Here is a 20,053-nt window from a genome sequence, read left to right as displayed (position 1 = left end):
TGAGTATTTTTTCAGCCTTTCAGACTGTGTGAAGACTTCACATTTGATAAATCTGAAAAGGTTTTACAGTGTCTGGTTTTGTTTTCTGGTCAAAACAGATCCTGGTAATTTGGGAAATAAAAACAAAAACACAGTGGAAAAAAACATTTATTAAAAAAAAGTAAAGATCTTTTCTTTAAAAGAAGAGAACAGAGAGGATGGCACAAACATTAAAAGGTAATGAAAAAAAAAGACTTCAGACCTTGAATGTGAATTAGAAGTTGACCAAGTGACATATTGACCTTCAGATAAGGGCATAGCTCTTTAAGGTTAGCAGCAGTAGGTGTTGAGATTCATGCCAGAACCCAGCTTTTCTTCAGGTTTTTTGAATTTTGACAACGGCAAAACACCTGTACACAAGTATTTGTGTCCAGTAAAAGGAAATATCTTGAGTTTAAACCAATCCAGTTAGAGATTAAGCCCACAAACAAGGCTGCTCTTCACTATTCCTCCAGACAAATCTAAGGCATTTCAGTGAAGTTAGATTTTCTCAAGAGTTAACAAAAAGAAAAGACTGGATGATGAGCCACAGCTGTCCCATGACAAGTGTGAAACAATTCCCTTTTAAATTTAGAATTTAAACCTACAGTGAAACAAAATATCCATTTGTTTGGAAAAACAAAAGATTAAAGCCACATTATGGTGTGATTTACTGACATTTTTTTAGCTTTCTTAATATTTTTATTGCATTACTTGAAATATAAATTAATTGCATAGATTTCCAGACCTTGGGTGTTTGGTTAATGTTGGACAGAAGAGTTGAAGGATGTGGACACAGAACCAGCTGTGAAGAGTGTATAGTTGGTCTTTACATTGGAGAACTTGTAGACAAACTGAATCTACAATGTTCTGGCAGAATGAGGTAAATCGAGGTTTTTTTGAGCATTTTTTTTCTACTATAATCCCAACGTTATGGGTTGACTGTAACTTGGCATCGGAACCGAACATACATGTTTTATCCGTGATCTGGAATCATAAAGTGCCAACATTTGTGACACAAGCCAATCAAAAAGAAAAAACATTAAAGCTTCTTTCACATAAACACTGAAACCAGAACAAGATACAAATAATCACTGCTTTAAAAAAAAGAATCTATCATCTATTTCTTTATATCTGCACACAACACACTATCAAAAATAAAATCAAAGCATTTTTGAAAAAATATGATCAATCTCAAAGCTTTAAAACAAAAAATACAAACCTTTTAAATAACTTTTTAAAAAAAAGGTGAGCAGGGCGGGTAAAAAAAGGCAGACAAATAGTCTGACCGTTGACCGTTAATAACATCACATTTCAACCACTTTAGGAGGTCATTTTCCAGTTGATCGCCATGCTTTCTTCGTCAAATCTATGTACTGTACTAAAGGTCCTGCTTCGGAAAAACCTTTTCTGTAGATTCAGGGGAAAAAATCAGATCTTCCTTCTAATACATTTTTATGGGAAATGTCATTTGATTTCATTTTGTTACTGAATGGACTGGAAGATGACCTCACGAATTATCTGAAAACATCTAAACACATGAATTTGATGTATTTACAGGCACCACTGAGTTTTCTCTTGATCCCTGTTTTGCAACTTTGGATTCCATCAGGTGGAGCAGCTCAAAGCAACCCTAATATGTCGTCTCAGATAAACCTACAGTGACGTGCAAAAGATTGTTGAAAATAATCAGTCTGGTGAGCAGAAGATCAACACATAACCAAAACACCAAAAGTTAAAACTGAAACACTTGTTTGAATGTTTGAACTGAGTGTGGTGTAAGGGGGAAACTTCCAAAGATCTGAGCTCCGGGACATGTTTACCACTAGGTGGCAGCACCACAGGTTACTCTATGAAGCCAGTTTCAAAGTGGAAACTCCCCTGCCTTTGACACTAAAAAAACAACAATTAGAACAAACTAAAAGGAGAGGCAATTAAGTGCAATTATGAGGATTTAACTCAGCTTATTAATTATCCCCAAAACCGATAAACTTAAGCTTTTTGTGAAAACAAGCCAGCAAAAAAATGATTGTAAGCCATGAGAAAGTAACAAAGGCAACAGAAAAGGTTCAAGAATTATCTGAAAAGGAAAATTAATAAACATCTCACAAAAAGATGACAAACTGCTAGAAAAGAAAATATTAAATGTAAAAAAAGATTTCATTGGATACATATAGACACCACTGATCAACAGCTCCACTACTACTAACAGAAAGATCAAGAAAGTGAAGAAAATGGGGCTAAAATAGCCACTTTAAAACGAATTAATGTTAAAATCTACAACATTTAACTTTTTTGTCTTGGAAATTATGTTGTCTTTTGCTCACAGTGAGGTCTTTAAAAAAGACTTGCGCGCCACATTATATGGAATGGTTAAACGTATTTTTTTAAAGTAGTCCTCTCCTTTGAAACGTTCTTCTTGAGATTCCTCTTGTCTTTGTGATCTCTTGATTGTCTGAAGCTTTCGTGAGACTTTCATATAAGGAAGTGCCAAACAGTACTGGGGACCCCCACCCTCACCCCACCCCCACCCCCCGACCAGGTTTCCTACAAAGATCCGTCTGCTTGATGAGAGCGGTAGGCTATGCCTTTAAAAAATTCAGTCTCTTCAAATATCTGCACCAATGAATCCAATCAAGACAAAAAAATGGGAAAAAAAACAATTATGTACACAAGGCAATTCAAAACCTGAAAATGACACAAAAAAGGAAGCAAGAACAACCTATTTTACAAAAGAACTCAAAAAATTATGCTGAAATGTTCTTTACCTGGTTTCATTCTTCCTTATTGGAGTATTCTGAAAGATGTAATGAAGTCCAAAAGACCTTTGACACGAATGTACTGCATGTGACTCATGTGTCTTGATTGTTATCAACAAAGTTGCTCCTTGTTCTGTTCTTCCCGGGTTCTCATTTGTCTCCAGCTTCGCTTTTTTGGGAGTAAAAGACTTAAAACATTAGTTTATAGAAACATCTTTTCTGGTCCGTTCACGTTAAGTTCACTTTAGCCGTCGCCCCGTCTCCCAACAGTCGGCCCAGCCTCCAGAGGATAATCTGACACATAAACCTTCCAATTAGGAACAAGAGAGGCTTCTGCATTATACCTGTGTTTGGAAACGCACATGCATCTGCATGAAGCAACATAAAAACTCACCTCTTCACTTGTTATGCTGGTACGAATACGTTGAGTGTTCGGTAGGGGTCTCTATGGCAACAGGTTGCTGGACAGCACTTTCCTGAGGAAGACGAGGAACATTAAATCTACCTATTATGACAATATTTTGGAGGTGTAACCAAAAAAATCCAGTTTACCTCAACTGAGATGTTGGTTGCAGGCACTTGGGTGTATGGAGGTATGTATGTTCCCTGTATGGATGTGTTTGCAGGTATATACTGGAGAAAAACAATTACAGTCAAAACCATTCCTATCTTAAAGAAAAGTGCCAAAAAATTTACTTTAGGAGAGAATATGATGTCATTTCTCTTTACCAAAAAAATGGATTATTATTATGAACTATTATATTAAAAAGAACTATGATATAATGAGGTCTCCTGTACCACTCAAGGTATTAAAAAAAGGCTCTGTAGGAAAGCTCTCTGAAAGTCATAGGGAAAGGTCCAAATCTCATTCACGATTTCCATTCCAAGAAAAAGGTAAATTCCAGCTAACTCCATATTTTTCATTTATTTAACCAGATCAAAGACCCAATGAGATTGAGATCTCTTTCGCAGGGGCGAACTGGCCACGAGGTCAGCCGCACAAATCAATAGCATTTACAAGAGTTTAACAAGAGAAGAAAGACAAACAGAAAGTTTAATAAAAAGTAAAAAGAAAATAAAAATTGAAAAGAAATTGGCACTTAAGAGTACAATACATATGGACCATAAGAGTAACACATGGGAAAGACCAGAAGTATAATGGTACGAAAAGTACTAAGAGCAATAAAATTGGAAAGTTCCATCTCAGTTTGAACTAAAAAGCTTGTTTGACCCAAACAAATGACTTCAACTAAGATAAGAATGACTTCTTGATCATTTTGAAAAGAAATTAAACTAGTTGGAACTAGGCCAAGAATAGTTTTGAGTCCTACAGTGAGAGGCCTTTGCGTACTCAATGAACCACTCTGCTCTGGTCTTCAGTTCACAGTAGCGTGTAAGACTCTGACTTACGAACGTCAGAGCACAATAATACACAGGGCTTAGAGACCGAAGGCATCCATATACAAAACATCAACATAATCCAATAAAAGGGTGCAGATATCAGGAGTTCATGAGGGAAAAGCAGGATGTAGTTCAATAATAGAATCAAAGCTTCACCGTCAATCTACAGACCAAATTTACAATAAGCGTCTGAAAAGACACTGATTTAACGAAAATCCAAGATGCTTTCACTTCAAACTGCTTCTATGGATTTCTCTTGGACAGTTTTTTATGATTGAATATTGTCTGGTATTCACATGAATGTGAAAATACCACGACCTTATTTTTTTCACAGCATCTAACGTCAGTTTCAGGCAATCCAAACATACTAAACTATTGTAAAGGCAGAGTGCAAATACTAAGAAGTCTGGCTAACAGAAAAGGACAGTAAAGGATTTTACCACTGGCAAACAAGTTTAAACCAATGTTCGACACAGACCAAAACCATAAATGTAAAATAAAAAACAAAAAAAACAACAACAAAATACAAAAAGTAAGACAAAAAAAGTTGTAGGTGGAAACCCACCCAATCGGATAACACCACCTGAAGCTGTTGCGGTCAATGTAAAGTCAAGGAAAAATATTACAGTCTTCAGATAGGACATGAGCTTAAAGAGAATTATGGAAAGGTCGAGATCATATTTTTCTCTGCAACTTTGGTAATACAATTGCAAAATGGTTTAAGAACAGTTTAACATCTCCTGCTATTACTTAGGGCCACAAATCTGTCAAGTTGCCTAGTAAAATCTCAGCATTTAAAAACAATATCAGCTCAAGGACAAACTGTCTGCAGGCTGCTTACTGTGCCACTGCCGCCCATGGAGAGATGGCTGAGCTGCTGTGTCAGGGGTCCTATCATGGAGGTCGGCTGGATGGACATGGTGTGGTCCATTCCTGACGTCAAGACTGCTCCCTGCGGCAAAACAATGCTGTTAGCAGTTGCCATCTAAGCAGCTGGCAAAGAAAGACTGTTCCTTTTTGTAAAAACTAAATATTCAAATGCATGAGGATTAGGGTTCCAAGGTCAGAGAGGTCGCAGCTCAAATATACTCACTGTGGGTGGCATTATGTATGACTGATGATGTATCCAGGATGGGTTATGTACCTGCAGGAGGAGAAAAATAATACAGGCAGTCAGATATCCATATTAGAGAAAAAAAGGCAAATGTGGGGATTTTCAGCCCCCCTTACCTGATAAGTGGACACAGGGGAATGCATGTACGGGGAAAGGGAGGCTGGCCCAACCATCCGACTGGGGGCAATGCTATACGGGGAGGAGTAGAACCTAAACAGAGATGGAATTGTTAGTGAGAGCAATGTGTTCTCTTTCTTCTGGCAGTACACAGGGTAAAATACTAACCCATTCTGTAAGGCTGTGGTGGGGTCATAAGTGAGGGTCATTCCTCCCTAAAGGCAGCAGACAAGGCAGAAGGTCATTGTTGAAGTACTACCTGCTGGCACACCAGAGTGTGGCAAACTTCTTCTCCTTTTAGGAGCCAGAAGGAGCACTCAGGAACCATTTGGTCATTTAAATAATGAGTGTCACTAGTTATTTAAACTAAACTGAAAATTGAAATGAAGAAACGTACAGACTCTCCGTCTCTTGTCCAGGGTCGACCGCTCTGCAGATATTTTCCTTGGCTCTGACGCTTTTTTTGGCCCCCATCCGCAAATTTACACAGCAAGGGTTCTGGTGGGCCTGAACCAGGATTTTTTTAAAAGCAGGAAGCAAATACCAAGAAGGCTGAGTTCAGTTTGAACACATTTTTCAAAAGGCAGCTCTTACATGGTAAAAAGAAAAACAATGTTTACCTTGAACACCAGGGGGAGTTTTGATAAATTTTCCATTAAAATGTTGGATGATCGCTTCACATTTCTCTGTTGACTCCATCCTGCAAAATAAAAAAAGCAGGGCTTGTCAAAAACCGTTAAAGCTGAATACAAATTCCTTAAAGCAACCGTCTTCCTGAAAGAACCACAAGGGGGCTCCCTAACACATGTAAAGCTAGAGACTCTGAATTTAAGAACCAACTCAAAAGTGACCATTCACCTGGCAAAGCCTACTCCTCTGCTGGTTCCGCTGGCGTCACGGAGGATCCGAGTGGAAATGGCCTGGCTGAAGGGCTTCAGCATGTTCTCCAGTTCCTGCTCATCCATCGACAGTGGAAGGTTGGAGATGTAGAGGTTGGTGGGGTCCTGTTCCTGTTGCTGATCAGGCAATGAGTAATTAATGAGGATCTGAAAAACAGTCCTGAGGAAAACTGTACATGAGAAGCTCCCCAAAAAGTTTTGAACTCATAAGAGGTCTGAGGTCTGAACAGCCTATAGCTTCTTCACCAGATCTACAGTCCATATTCTCACAGAATTTGAATGAATGTTACAACAATTTTCTTTTTTTACATGAGTTAATAGAAAAAGGAGACGACTCTTCAATAAACAGAAAGTCTAAGACTTCATGTAATGTGACACCAGAGAATAATTCCATTTGGATCTTCAAGATGACAAAATGCCTCTGATGGTGAAAGCTAAGCTGTGACGTCTCTGAACAAAGACTTCAGAGAACATCCGTCGTGTTTTAGGCCCTCCAGAATGCTAACGTAATCCCCACGTTTCCCGCATTACCGTGATAATATGCTGCTTGGATTCAGGCTCCTATATCCATGTGCTAATCCTGTTCTTATATGCCTGCACAGGCTTTAAAAATCAGGGAAGTTATGCAGCTCTCCCACACTTATTTTGCAATCAAAACACTAGGAAGCAAAGTGAAAGAAACCATAACAAGGATATTTTAGCTCCTCAAACTAGACTCTTCATTCTTTCATGCCCAAACGCATTCAAATTTGACCTACAGTGTTTTGCATGATATCCAATCTGCACCACCCTCAAGCCACTATGCATATTCATCATCTGGGGTGCAAAAAAAACCTGCAAAAGCAGTGTGACTTCATATCCATCCCATGAATAATGGATGTGTGATGGTGGTTTCTCCTTCACCTTTCTCCCTCTCATTCTCCTTCACAACAATACAAACCAGTGCCGAAGCCCCGAGAGCCTGCAGAGGAGACTTGCTCCACATTTCCACTGTACGTGAGTCAGAGTGAGTCAGAGAAAACTCTGATGCAAAGCCAGTTGGAGAGAAGAGATATTTAGCCAGCAAAATAAAGAAGTAGGAATGTCATTGATCTGGCTTAATGTGAGGTCATTCTTCCCGAGGTGTGTGTGTGACATTATCGGTTTAAAGCATGGCCTGTAAGTACATGTTGACTGTCATTTGCACTGTGTGTGTTGACAGGGTGGACAGCGGGGCACTGTGCCCTGCTGACTGGGAAGCTGCTGAGAAAATAAGTCAGATGCCACCAGGGTAAACAGACAGCTTCATTGTACAGCAAGTGCAGAAAGCAGGCCCTGGGATATGCTCCCTTAACGCTCCCACTAATATAAACACATATGAACCTGTGAGTTCTTGCTTATGAAGAGTCTTCAGTGAAAGTGAAACCCAGGAAGACACGGATCAGTCACTCATCCAGAAAGGACATCATACAGTAGCAGACAGTAAAGTAAATTGGCTTAAAAGCCAAAACAAATTTTCTCGACATCACAGAAATGCTTGGCAAGATTTTTCTTTCTATCTTAAGGTGTTCTATAAGAGCTCCTATATTAAAAAAAGAATTCAAATGTACATTTTTGATCAAATGTGCTTCAAAAACAGGCTTTGTTTAGCCACTCTTTTGGCAAGAGATTGTGTTGCACAATTATCTCCTTTAAATACCTCAAAGGTATTTCTGTAGCGCCTGTTCACCTTTGGCACCTTGACTCTTCTGCTGTCAAGTTTCTGAATAATGGAGCACTAATTGGTATTTTGGCAGAGCCAAATCCATCTGGGGTCTATCCAAATGTGAAATTGTCCACAAACACCTTTTTAAATTCATGCAGGTTAATATTTATTTGTATTTATGGGACTTTGCATGTCTTAAAAAAGTTCTCACACCACTCAGCAAATTAGAGGCAGCTAGATTTTGACTTCTGGTATAAGAATCTCATCCTTTCTGTGTTCTAAAGAAAACTTTAAAAAAAAAAGCAAAACCCTTGTTTTTGGATGCTGGCAGCAAACTCACATATAAACTTTGAATTCTCTTGATGACCCCTATGCTAAGTCTTTGTCACGATTCATCTGAAATGGTGCCTCATTTGTAAGGAACGTGCATTTTTAGGATAAATAGCAGAACTGACGGCTCTAAAAAACGGTAAATCTTCCCCACCTACTCCACCAAAGCATGCGCTCTGTCATAGACTCTTGTGTGGTGGATTAGATGATTAGAAGACATTTTAGCTTTTAACAATGGGTTCTTAAAACTAATCAGGATGGATAGGATCAGGAATGAGTACATCAGAGGGACACATTATGTTAGAGGTTTTGGAGAAAAAGTTAGAGAGGCCAGACTGAGATGGTTCGGACATGTCCAGGGGAGAGACAGTGAATCTATTGGTAGAAGGATGCTGAGTGTGGAGCTGCCAGGCAAGAGGTCTCGAGGAAGACCGAAGAGGAGATTTATAGATGAATGAAGACATGAAGGTACCTGGTGTTAGAGGAGGGGATGCAGAAGACAAGATTAGATGGAGGAAGCTGATTCGCTGTGGTGACCCTTGACAGGAAAAGCCGAAAGGAATAGAAGAAATAGCATGTGGAATAACCACAGAGCCACAACAGCCTGCCCCTCCTCCTCATGCTAGTCACACACGCTGCTGTGGGATTCTATTTAACCAGCATTTGACGCAAGTCGGCCAGCATAGCTGTGTTGGTCACTCTGGCAATGATATATCAGTCTAAATTCCATCATCTGGACATATTGCCCTGCAAACTGTGACAGCAAATCTGTAAAAAAAAAAAAACTACGCCAGCCAAATGCTGACTTTCCTAGGGCGTTGGCTTCATGGGGCTTCACATTCCGAGGACTGTCTCTGAAATCAACCTTGGTCTTCAATGCTGCCACTTGGGTTTGAGGAGACCCTTCTTGAAGTTGTTCAATTGGACCAACCTTATTTAGATCAGTCAATTTGTAGGATGTTTCTTCTTGGAGCAAACTGTAACAAAGCCCAGGCTAATGGTGCAGGAAGCTCCAAACAAGAGTCAGCAGTGTAAACTGTTTGGCAGTAACATATAAGACTTGCCAAATTTTATATGGGTGTGACTCACATGCTCAGCTGTGCAGCTCATTCCACAAAATTTTGTTTTTTAGAAGCGTGCCAGCATTTGACAAGGAGAGAAAAGGCCTTTCCAGGAATATCAGAGTCATAGGAAGATGCATTTTTACAACAGGAAGTCTACCAAACTCAAATGTCCCTTCATTTTGAGCTAAGTTTATGTTTGTCGCACCAAAAGAAATAAATATCTACTAAAGAAGTTTCCGCTGCTTTGAATTTGTGATTTTGCATTTGGTCAACAGAACTTGATGAGCTTGAAACAAACCCCCATATCGTCTTACCTTGGCCATTTGAGCCTGCACGCCACCCGCCTTCAGTGCTGTCACTGCCTTCTGAGCTGAGGCTGGACTGTCAAAGTCCACAAAACCATAGCCTGCAGGGTTTAAAACATACAACAAAACTTAACAGTTATGACAATGAGATATGATGCACACTGAAGGACGGGCAGGTTATTTCAACTCATAAAGCACTGTTACAGCCATCTATTGAGGATTTATGTAGACTTATACAACACAATTGGTAATACACTGAGCAAACACAACTGACAGTCCCATGGAATAGTCACAAAGTAATGGGATTTAGGCTATAACTGCAGTCTTTCCCACAGTCTAATATGCACATAAGTGAGAAAGTGGGTCACATTTGTTTAAACATGTGATGCTATTTGATCTCTTTCTTCCTGATATACAAAAAACCTCAAATGATAGAAAAAGATCTTTAGAGAAAAATACGGTCTAACAAGCACAATAAGGAATTGGGCAATAGCTGTGGGAACCAAAAAGGCATAAAACTAGACAGCATGGCTCAGTGAGCATCGTAAATTACAAAAGATTGAAGATACTTTCACCGGGCGTATGATTTAGATAAATCCTGCAGCTTATCTTTGAATCCAACATTCCATACAAAGCCATCTTTCAGAGTAAGGCTCACCTTTGCATTTGTTTGTGGTCTTGTCCAAGATGGCCTTGGTCGACACAATTTTCCCATATCTGAAAAACAGTCATGCTTTCAGATCATCCTTTAGTAAATGCAAATAATTGTCTAGCCTTGTCATTGAGGAAGTGTGCTTTTTACTTAACTATTGACATTGTCTATTTTTGAAAAGTAAAAGATCACCTTCCAGATATTATGCCACTGAACAAAACTTTAGAACTTGATGATAAATGATGTCCACAGACAAATGTTTAAATGGAAGAGGTATCAGAAATAAATGAGTGTCAATAACACATCAATTCATATCCTGCTGCAGTTTTAGATAAACTCACAAAACACCACATTAAAAAAATGTAAATAAACCAGCGGTTGTATGTAAATAGCGCAGATGGACAGGAAGGATGGAGCTTGACTTTAGCAAATGCTTTTCTGCAGCAGCGTCTATCAGTTCCCATCTCCCCGGGCATGTGCATGCAGTGTAATCTGATACGCCTCTCCTTGACTGTCCTGTCCAATGATGGCTCACAGCCATGTACTCATTTACACACACACACAACAGGCACACAAAGAACCACGCTGCTATCCAGCTTTCCAGTACTGCATCGCTGCTTCATTCCATGTGGGCTGGTCACTTTCAGAATTTGTTTTTCTGCATGTTGACCCAAGAAATGTTTGATGGATAGTGAATCCAATGAACTAATCCAATCTTTCCCTGTGTCTTTTTATTCTATTAACAAAAGAAGTGTACATGTTTTCTTTGTCTGTCAGACAGGTCAGCTTAATAAATGACATAATGACAACCTACACAAAACACTGTTTTTCTTGTCTGTTTGCTTGACATTAGAATGACAAAGTTGTTCACTTTTGCATTTTTCCCACAAAGTCCCACCCCAATCATCTTTTGAAGTTTTTCAGAAGCGTTCCCAGTGGTCATTGAATTATGAACATGCCCTTTTTAGCCAAAATCACAAAACATGTTGTTTTCTAGAACATAGTTTCTGCAGAGCGGCAGTAGTAACTCTTTAGAAATTTGATTAAGTTATGGACTGGACCGTTGGCAGACTTGGCACGGAGTAAGCCTGCTCTGACTTCCCATAATCTTTTGTTTACACTCTCTCTTGCTATCTTACAGTCCCTCCCACCCCAAATCTAACTTTACCGGAGCAACAAAAATGGCAAGCAACATTGGAGCTATCCAGCCGTACAGTTCTGAGACAGATGTCAGCTCAGACGAGGAAAACAAAGACGTACATGGATGAAGTCGTCTGCAAGTGGATGCATCGTAATGTTGCGGAGCAGAGAGCTTGTGGCCCGCCAACTGTATCCTACGCAGCTGTTTTTCAAACTGCTTTTTTTTCATCTGATCCTAATTCACAACGGTTTGACTTAAGAAATATTCAAAACTCAATTTTAAGCTTAATTTTCGTTTTATATGTTCTCCATCATGAAATAAAAAAAATGCCAAAACACCAAAACACAAATTTCATTAGAGTGTGTCTTTAGAACGCACTCTTTAGAACTACATGTCATCAGCTGATCTGGAGGGTTGCTCTTTTAACAGCAATCCGGTCAGTCTTTCACTTCTCATTAGATTTGCTATTTAAGCTCTGCTTCTTGCAGCTAACATGGTAGAGTTGTTAGATTTTGCTCTTGTCGCTGTAAAGTTGAAGGAGTCAGCCATGCACAATCATCATCCTTAAAACGCAGGCCACCGGACACAAGACGAGGGCAAAAACCAGAGCAGAAGCAGCAGCAAAGCACCTAGAGACACAACTGCAGGGGCTGGATGTGCAGATCCAACCCCCTCTCCACTACTCATCCTTTACATAGTAAATCTCAAGTCTTGCATGCAGCAGCTCCAAGTGTGGGGGGAGGGGGTGTGAGGACTTCTGTCCTGGTGGTTTGCACGTTGACTGTAGAAACATGTAAAATTGTCTTTTCTCCAAGAGCTGGTTCTTTTTGCTCCTTCAATGGTTCATCCACAACCTCGTAAATATCAGTCAAAACAAACACCATTAGCTTTAAAATAATTGCTGCTTTCAAGCAGTGATTTTATCTGCTCTTTAAAAGAAGAAATTTGAAAAATACCCAGCATTATCTGACATAAGAAACTCCATTCACTTCTCCTTTGATTCTCTACAGCCCCCTCTGCCGCCATAGGCCTTGTTTGTCTTTCCCTTTTCCCTGGGCTCGCCATTTCCTGTAGGGTTAGGCAGGCTCATGTGGGCCATATCTTCCAGACAGCTGTAAAATAACTGGCCTCACCCTCCCTCTCTCCTTTATTCAGTCACTGTATCCTCCTTTGCCTCCCTTTCTCTCACTCCTCTCCTCTGCTCCTCTGGTTCTCATCACCGGGCTCCACAATTCAATTAGGTAAAAGCAGATCGTTCATCTCAGCCCGCAGTATTTTGATGTCTTTTACTGAAAGCCCAACAAACATATCAGATGGACTGGATGAAGACACTACATGCACAACTATAATGAAGCTGCTCGACACACACAACTGGGCTTTAAACAACATGCAGTGGGCCAGGTAATCATCACGGCGAATTAAAGACAAAACAGAAAAGAAAAAGTGTTTGTTAAAACCCTACAGAGAATACAAAAAGAAGGATTTACTTTCATAAAAAAAGAATTTGCATTTTTATTTGCCGTGGATGATCTTTCACAAATGTGAGGAAGGCATCCATCTGCTGTATTAGCCCACGCTGACATGCAAACCATTCGGCCTCCCAGCCAGCCGCTAACAGCAATCACTCAGAATCCGCTCTACTACTCCAACTAGGCTCCTGCTTGAGAGAGATTTAGTGGGTGAGAAAAGAGAAAGTGATGCAATTCTTTTTTTTTTGTGAAACTTACGGTTGACAGAGTTTGACCAGATCTTGGTCTGTAGTTCCTGGGTGGAGGCCGCGGATGTAGAGGTTGGTTTTGCTGAGCTGCTCTCCCCCATAGTTGGTGCTGCCATTACTAATGGTGGCGCTGTTGATATTGTTGTTATTGTTGGGGCTTGGGGGAGCCATCTGATGGTTGGAGGGGGACACATATGTCTGCTGAAAAACACAACCAGAAGACATTTATTTTTCAGCGCTCAGATTGCATTATTTGTACGTTGGGTATTTAGAAAGTGGATAGAAACAACAGTCCAGAAAGACTGACTGTGGGACTTGTGTCTGTGCACCAGTGGAAATATATGACTTAATTTGAGTTGGACAGATGATGACTTACCCAACCTACATACACGACTACTATTCTCAAAAGCCAGGCACAAAAAAAGTGGAAATGTCAATAGTCAAGTAGAAAGCACACTTTTTTTGACCATAAAGGCTGATCCATTTGAATTTTGCTTACACAAACATTCATCCAATGATCCTAAATTTCTGACATTATTAAAGCTAACTTATAAAATATGCAACAAAACTGAAATGCAACAAAACTGAAATGCAAAAAAAAATTGGTTCAAAAACAAGTCAGAACATTCTGCCTGTGTTCTATATGGAAAATAGAAGAACACAGAATCAGCCCACATTCCATGCAGACTTGCTGGAAGCGAGTATTAAGTGGTTCTATGACGTAACTGACTGTCCTGTACAGAATATACTGTACTGTCAAGCCTGTAAACAGAACTGACTATATGAAAACTAATGCCAAACACTGCTTAGCTTCTGTTTATACATTTCACACACACACTGAATGACTGACGCTGTTATTGTAAGGTACTTTTTGAAAGCACCAGCAGATTCTGTTTTGAGTGTAAATAACTTTCTTTGTTGTCTATCTATGTTTTTTAACCTTTATTTCTTATTTTTGCATTCTCTCTTAAATAGTGTATCACATTAAGGAAATAGTCAAAATAGACATGAAGACTTGGCTTCATAAAAAGTTTTTAACTTTGGGTTGAGGGTGGTTTCTTTCAAAAACCCTGAAAAACAGACTATTGGAGAGATTACATACCTTATCAGAGTATCAGTTTCCATGATTAAATTTTGTGATCAGATTGCTCTGTCTGCCTCTGCATAGATGCTCTCTCAATAAAAAAAAGGCAACAAAAAGTGCAGAATGTGAACAGACAGGGAAATGTGCACATGCATTCTTGCTTCACCAAAGAGTTTGAAGATTACAATGCCAGTTACACTTGTCCTGTTGTTTCCCCTTCCAGAGGGAGGAACTGTTTGATTTGTTCAGGTCAGTAGGTCAGACCAGAGGGAACAATGGAATTGCTTGCAGTAGTGAGTGATTCCACTAAATTAGCTGGTAATCCATTATTGGATTAAAACTGGGCTGGTATTGTTAGTGTTTTATATTTATTACTAATTTTTATTTGGCAGAAAACTGACACAGTGGTTACATTTAAGAGGTGGATGAGTACATTTAATCGAAGAGAATAAAAAGTTTGTTAAAGACCCACTCCAAAGAAAATTTCTGGTGATTTTACCATGCTCTTATGGGATTTTTCTGATGATGGAGGAGATATATTAAGAAAATTAAACTTGAAATTGCATTTCTAAGTATTTTTTCATTAAAATTGTTGTTTAACAGGAAATGAAAAAAACTTATTTTGAAAAAGATTGTAGGTGTGACGTAGAAACTACTATCAGCGACCCACAAGCTCCCTGCTCCACTCCATTCTGATGCATCCACTTGTAGACGACAAGATCCATGTAAGCCTTTGTCTTCTTCTTTCGAGTCGGCATCTGGCTCAAAACTGTAAGGCTGGATAGCTCCAAAATTGCTCACCATTTATGATGAACCAGTGATGTCAGGTCGGGGTTCTAAGGGGCTGCAAGCTAGCGGGAGAGCGTGTGTTCAGATGGATGACGGTAAGTGGAGGCGGGCCTACTCCGCACTTATAGTCCCAGATACAACTCAGGAATAGATTTCTATTGAACTGCTGCTCTGCAGAAAATATGTCTGAGAAAACAACACACTTTATTTTCACTTTTTTTTTTTGGCAGCATAATCAAAATTAAAAGACCGCTGGGAACACTTTTAAAATAGCTTAAAAGATTATTGGAGTGTGTCTTTCATTTCAAATAAAAAGTCAGGAGTTATGAGTTGGGGCTGTAAAGTGGTGTAGTGGGGTAGCACTGTTTGCTGGGTTTGGATCCTGGCTGGGTCCCTTCTGTGAAGTTTGCATGTTCTATGTGTGAATGCAAACCCTGTAGGGTTTTTGACCTCTCTGCATTCCTTGCACAGTTCAAAAACATGTTTTGCAGGTTGATTGGTGACTACAAGTTGTCCTTTGAAAATGAGTTTGTGTGTGGTTGTCGGTCTGTGTGTGGCTGAGATGGACAGATAAGCTGTTCGGGGTGTGGCCTGCATTCTCCCCATCATAGGTGTGATTGGCTCCAGTATACAACCATATAAGACAAAGCAGGTATTGATAATGGATGGATAGAAAAGACCTGTGACTCCTGTGCATTCTGATACATGAATCAGTTTGTGTAATAAGACGTACTAATTACAGAACTCTCCACTAAAAACAGAGACCTTCACAATTTAAATTTTATTTAACATTTTTTTCCAAAACTCATTAAGGGCTGTTGTGAAAAAAGGTTTTCACCAAACTTGCAATTTAAACTAAACGGTTAGTGCTTTTATTGAGAAAATTATTGATTCATTCATTTAAAAAACTTTAAAAAATGTGTTTTGTGTCTGAAAAAAATGAAAGAAATTGCTATACAGGTTAAAAAAAAATTAGCATCGTACGAGTGAATGCCTGTGGCTTAGTGCTTAAGCAGCTTTTCTTTGATGGATTGGTTGAGGGTTCAAATTTTAGGTTTGACAGTCATTGTGACCAAGCTACTCAATCCCACATTGCCTTGAACTGGAATAAATCTTTAGATTGCTTTTGATGAAAGCAAACAACTACTTTTAAGTAAAGGTTGATTGGATTGTGGCCTTTTTTTTAAATTCCCAGCCTTAAACCGAATAAACACAAACAGCTCTAAAGTGGCTTAAACTGCTGAGCTATGAATAAAAAAAATCTGAAAAGATAAACGATAACATATTCTTAGCGTGGATCTTCGATCCCTACATACACAAGTGAAATGAGCATCAATGAGCATCACTGCCTATTGTAAGGTTTTTTGTAACCTCAACACAGCTGCCTTTTACCTAAAGACTGTCTCTTTTTTTTATGAAGCTCAGAAAATTGCCACATTCATCTACACTTGTATCTCCAATCTTGTCTTCTTCATCATCACCAGCGCTGTTTGTTTTCTCACAATCTCAGCCTATTCTTCATCTGTGAAGCCACTTCACCGTAGCCGCGATCAGATTCACCTGCAGAAGTTTGGAGAGATGGGACAGGAGGAGACCCAATCCAGGCTTGAGCCTGGCTAGTGGGGCCTGTCTAATTGGGATCTAAGTTTGTTAGTAGAACGTGCTAATCCCTCTCATGTGCTTTCTAGTCAGAAGGTAGCATCTCATTAGGACCGCTCTGTTAGGTTTCATCTGAAGAAAGGCTGGCAGGGAGTCATCCCCCCATCTGCGCACCAGTGCCAGATCAAGGTGTTTTAGCAGGCACATAGAATATCTGAGGGTAAGGCACAATCACAGGCATGAAACGAGCTTAAGTAAATCTATATGAGGGAAAGTCATACATGTGTACCAATAATACAGATGCGTTTGCACATGTCCTTTCACCCATAACAGGGGCATCTTTGTGTATTCTTTACATTCCTCTGAACAAATGTTTAGTTCTCTATTAGGGCAGACAAAGACCTTTAGGGAACGTCGGTTCAATATTCAAGTTCAATAAATTGATTCACTTTCCCGGCAACATCACAGATCTACTGTAATTGGTTTCAGAGGCTCACAAGCAACGTTCGATCAAAAAGCAAAGCAAAACATTCAACGTTATGCAATAATCCCATCAGGGAAAGGGAAAAAGAAAAAAAATCACTGCTCTTTTTCTATACCAAAAGCTGGAAATCTAAGCAACCTTCAAATCTGCGTGTCTAACAGATTTGGCAGTTCCAATGGCACAAGTGATTCTGATTGTGCAAGAGGTATAAGCGTGGTCAACAAAGACAGAACTGGAGTGTGGACCAGGCAGCAGCCGAAGAACAACGAGGCGATTACAGCTGTGTGCAGAGGAGGTGAAGTCTGTGGGGAGTGCAGGTGACTCAAGGACTATTCAAGCTAGACAGAAAAATGTGAGCTAAAACAGTTAGAATGCAGCCATTTAACATTATAATTATTATTTTGTTGTTTTGGAACTAGAAAAAAAGGGATCATAAGAATTTGGTTAAAAAAAGGCTAGTTTGTCCTCATTGTTAATATTATTCTACCTTTCAGTATCTCACAATTCATCCTGTATGTCAGTCATAAACAAAACTGTCTCCATTAGACAGGAAGTGTATGTTTTAAGAGTCTGCTTGGTTATAAGGACTGCAGGATATACAGTACTATTAAAGATGTTATCTTTTTATATTGAACCCCGGTTTCCAGAAAATCCAAAGAAAAGACTTCAGATGGTAAAAGCTGTAACAACTCTCCATGTTTTCTGTTTTTAAGCAGACACCTCCTGGTTCCTCTTCTCCTTAATAGGTCTGCTTTCATCTCCCACTCAAAGGAGTTGTTTTCAACTGAATCGAGGAATGTGAAAAACGCGGAAGAAGAGGGGAAAAAAGATGAGAAGTTAATGAAAAGCAGAGGAAAGAAGGGGCGCCTCTTAATCCTTTTTCTCACAGTAAATGACACAGAGCAGAGGTTACCACTTGATGCTGGATTTACAAGTTCCCCTCTGTGTCACTTTTGGAGCCTTGATAAATAAGAGTTGTGTGAAAGAAAAAGTGAGTTTTATTTAAATAAATAAATAAAAAAAAATTGGATCCACGATTCTAAGAAATCCAAGTCATTAATCAAATATTGGTCCTTTAAGAATGGAACATAGGTTTGATAACAGATGTTATCTGTTGCTTGAAGTCATTGTTCCATTGAAAACATCTGGATATGAAGACATTTTTCTCTTCTTTATAGAGCTGCTGTGAAAGCCCCTCACAGTAATGATTACTGGCGGGGTGGGGCATATGGCTACGCGTAAAAGAAAGGAAAAAAAACTTTCCAAACTTGACTTAAAACTCCTGAGAACATCCCTGAAGTGAGCACACACCGAATTTACCTCATATTAAAGTTGGAGAACATAAAGCCTCCGGGGCTAATTTGGAACGTTGTGTACATCTCGAGCTCATTTGTAAGCTGTGTGGGCCACTCTGCGCAGGCTGGATATAATATAGGAAGACCGCCTCGACCGTGTAGGAGCGAAAGCCGCTTAAATCATTCACGGGTTCGGCTGGTTCGGGTCCAGTTCTAGTTGCCAACAGTTCAAGTCCAGCGCGGGAAAAGGTTGAGAAAGATCAAAGCAGCTGGAGAGTTTGAACGTCGCCAGAGAATCACTTTCAAGGACACTGCAGCTTAAACAGCCGCGCCGCTCGTTCATGGAGAGGCACAGCTCGAACAACAGCGCATCGAGTCGACAGAATGGCTTAGTTTCAGCTAAAGGCGACAGAAGTAGGCTGAGGGCAGAGGGGGGTGGGTGGAGTGGATGTGGTTGTTTACCTTTTTGCTGTTTTTGCCGGTGTAGCCGTTGTACGCGTTGATTCCCGTCCTTGGCGGCGCAGAGAGCAGCATTTTTACGCGCTGTTGTGTCCACGGGAGTGGAGACTCAGCTGACGTCAGGCAGGGAGACAGAGTCAGGAGCAGCGGCGGGGATTGGAGTCGCTCTGCCCAGCGCTCTGATGGACTCCGCTCAACACACACACTATATGCGCTTATGTTTTAGAATTGATCTCATCAGCGTGCCGTGCCGAGCCAATAACGCCACAGACGAAGAGGAATAGTTTAGATCACAACACTGCGTCAAGGGGACATTTATTAGACCTTAATCACAACGATAAATAGCCTAATCTCACTTAGTGCCATTTTTAAAACTTCAGATCACAACTTTTTACCCAATGATGAACAATTAAACAAATATAAATGTTTATTAATTGCAGGACTGTCCAAACTTTTGGCTAAGAGGACCGGATGTGGGGAGGTGAAAATGTATAATGGACAACCAGATGACGGGTAGTGGGGGTGGGCTTGCTCTGCACCAACAGTCCCGCTCACAACTCAGAGGCGAATTTTTAATGAACTAATGCCTTACAGAGTATGTCCTAGGAAACCATCGATCCATATTTGAAGCCCGTTGTGTCCCTTTCGGGGTCACAGGGCTGCAGGAGCCTATCCCGGTCACTTGTGGGCAAAGGCTTGGGACACCCTGGAAAGGTCGCCAATCTGACGTAGGGCCACAATCACACATCATACATGCTCGCCTTCACACCTAGGGACAATTTACAGTAACCAATAAACCTTCAAATGATGTGTTTGGATAAGAAACAGAGCATTCATTTTTTTGCTATGCAAATGATACACAGTTGTGTGTATCCAATAAACTTGACCAGAATGATCATATAGAGCAGGGGTGTCAAACTAATTTTCACCAAGGGCCTCATCAGCATAGTGGCTGTCATCAAAGGGCCAGATATAGCTTATACATCTAACTAAATGAAATGAAAAATAAATGTAACTACTCCTTAATGTTAAATAACCAATTTATAATTATCTATTATAACTTTTGAAAGTGACAATTACAGTTGCATAGAAACATATGTTTGCTTGCTACTCTAGCATGAATCCTTTTAAATGTGACTCTG

The 20,053-nt window shown here is 39.9% G+C and overlaps 1 protein-coding gene across 3 annotated transcripts; it reads right to left on the bottom strand.

The window, feature by feature from the left end:
* Positions 1–131: 131 nt before the first annotated feature.
* Positions 132–19,108, bottom strand: LOC101171488 (RNA-binding motif, single-stranded-interacting protein 2). Of its 3 annotated transcripts, none has more exons than XM_020704666.2 (14): positions 18,915–19,108; positions 13,212–13,399; positions 10,350–10,408; positions 9,701–9,792; positions 6,268–6,425; positions 6,030–6,109; positions 5,807–5,916; positions 5,578–5,624; positions 5,409–5,502; positions 5,272–5,322; positions 5,020–5,130; positions 3,330–3,410; positions 3,172–3,253; positions 132–3,071 (listed from the first exon to the last, which is right to left on the bottom strand). In XM_020704666.2, the coding sequence occupies exons 1-13, from the start codon at positions 18,984–18,986 to the stop codon at positions 3,176–3,178; spliced, it is 1,221 nt and encodes a 406-aa protein (XP_020560325.1). In that variant the 5' UTR covers positions 18,987–19,108; the 3' UTR covers positions 132–3,071; positions 3,172–3,175. The 3 variants fall into 3 exon arrangements, with proteins under 3 accessions (XP_020560325.1, XP_011475412.1, XP_004070504.1); XM_011477110.3 differs by having other exon boundaries at positions 132–3,084; positions 13,212–13,402; positions 18,915–19,106; XM_004070456.4 differs by having other exon boundaries at positions 13,212–13,402; positions 18,915–19,105.
* Positions 19,109–20,053: the final 945 nt, after the last annotated feature.

The sequence above is a fragment of the Oryzias latipes genome, chromosome 7, assembly GCF_002234675.1.
Source record: "Oryzias latipes chromosome 7, ASM223467v1".
Classification (NCBI taxonomy): Eukaryota; Metazoa; Chordata; class Actinopteri; order Beloniformes; family Adrianichthyidae; genus Oryzias; species Oryzias latipes.
Note: the sequence above shows the minus strand (reverse complement) of the source record. Positions and strands in the feature narration are given on the sequence as shown.

Bases quoted from the DNA above. Each gene is read 5' to 3' on its own strand.
- LOC101171488 (XM_011477110.3), bottom strand. From the start codon at position 18,986: ATGCTGCTCTCTGCGCCGCCAAGGACGGGAATCAACGCGTACAACGGC. The intron at 6,426-9,700 runs GTAAGACGATAT...TTGCCTGATCAG, and splicing joins TGCAGGCTCAAATGGCCAAG to CAACAGGAACAGGACCCCAC. The intron at 5,503-5,577 runs GTTAGTATTTTA...ATCTCTGTTTAG, and splicing joins ACCACAGCCTTACAGAATGG to GTTCTACTCCTCCCCGTATA.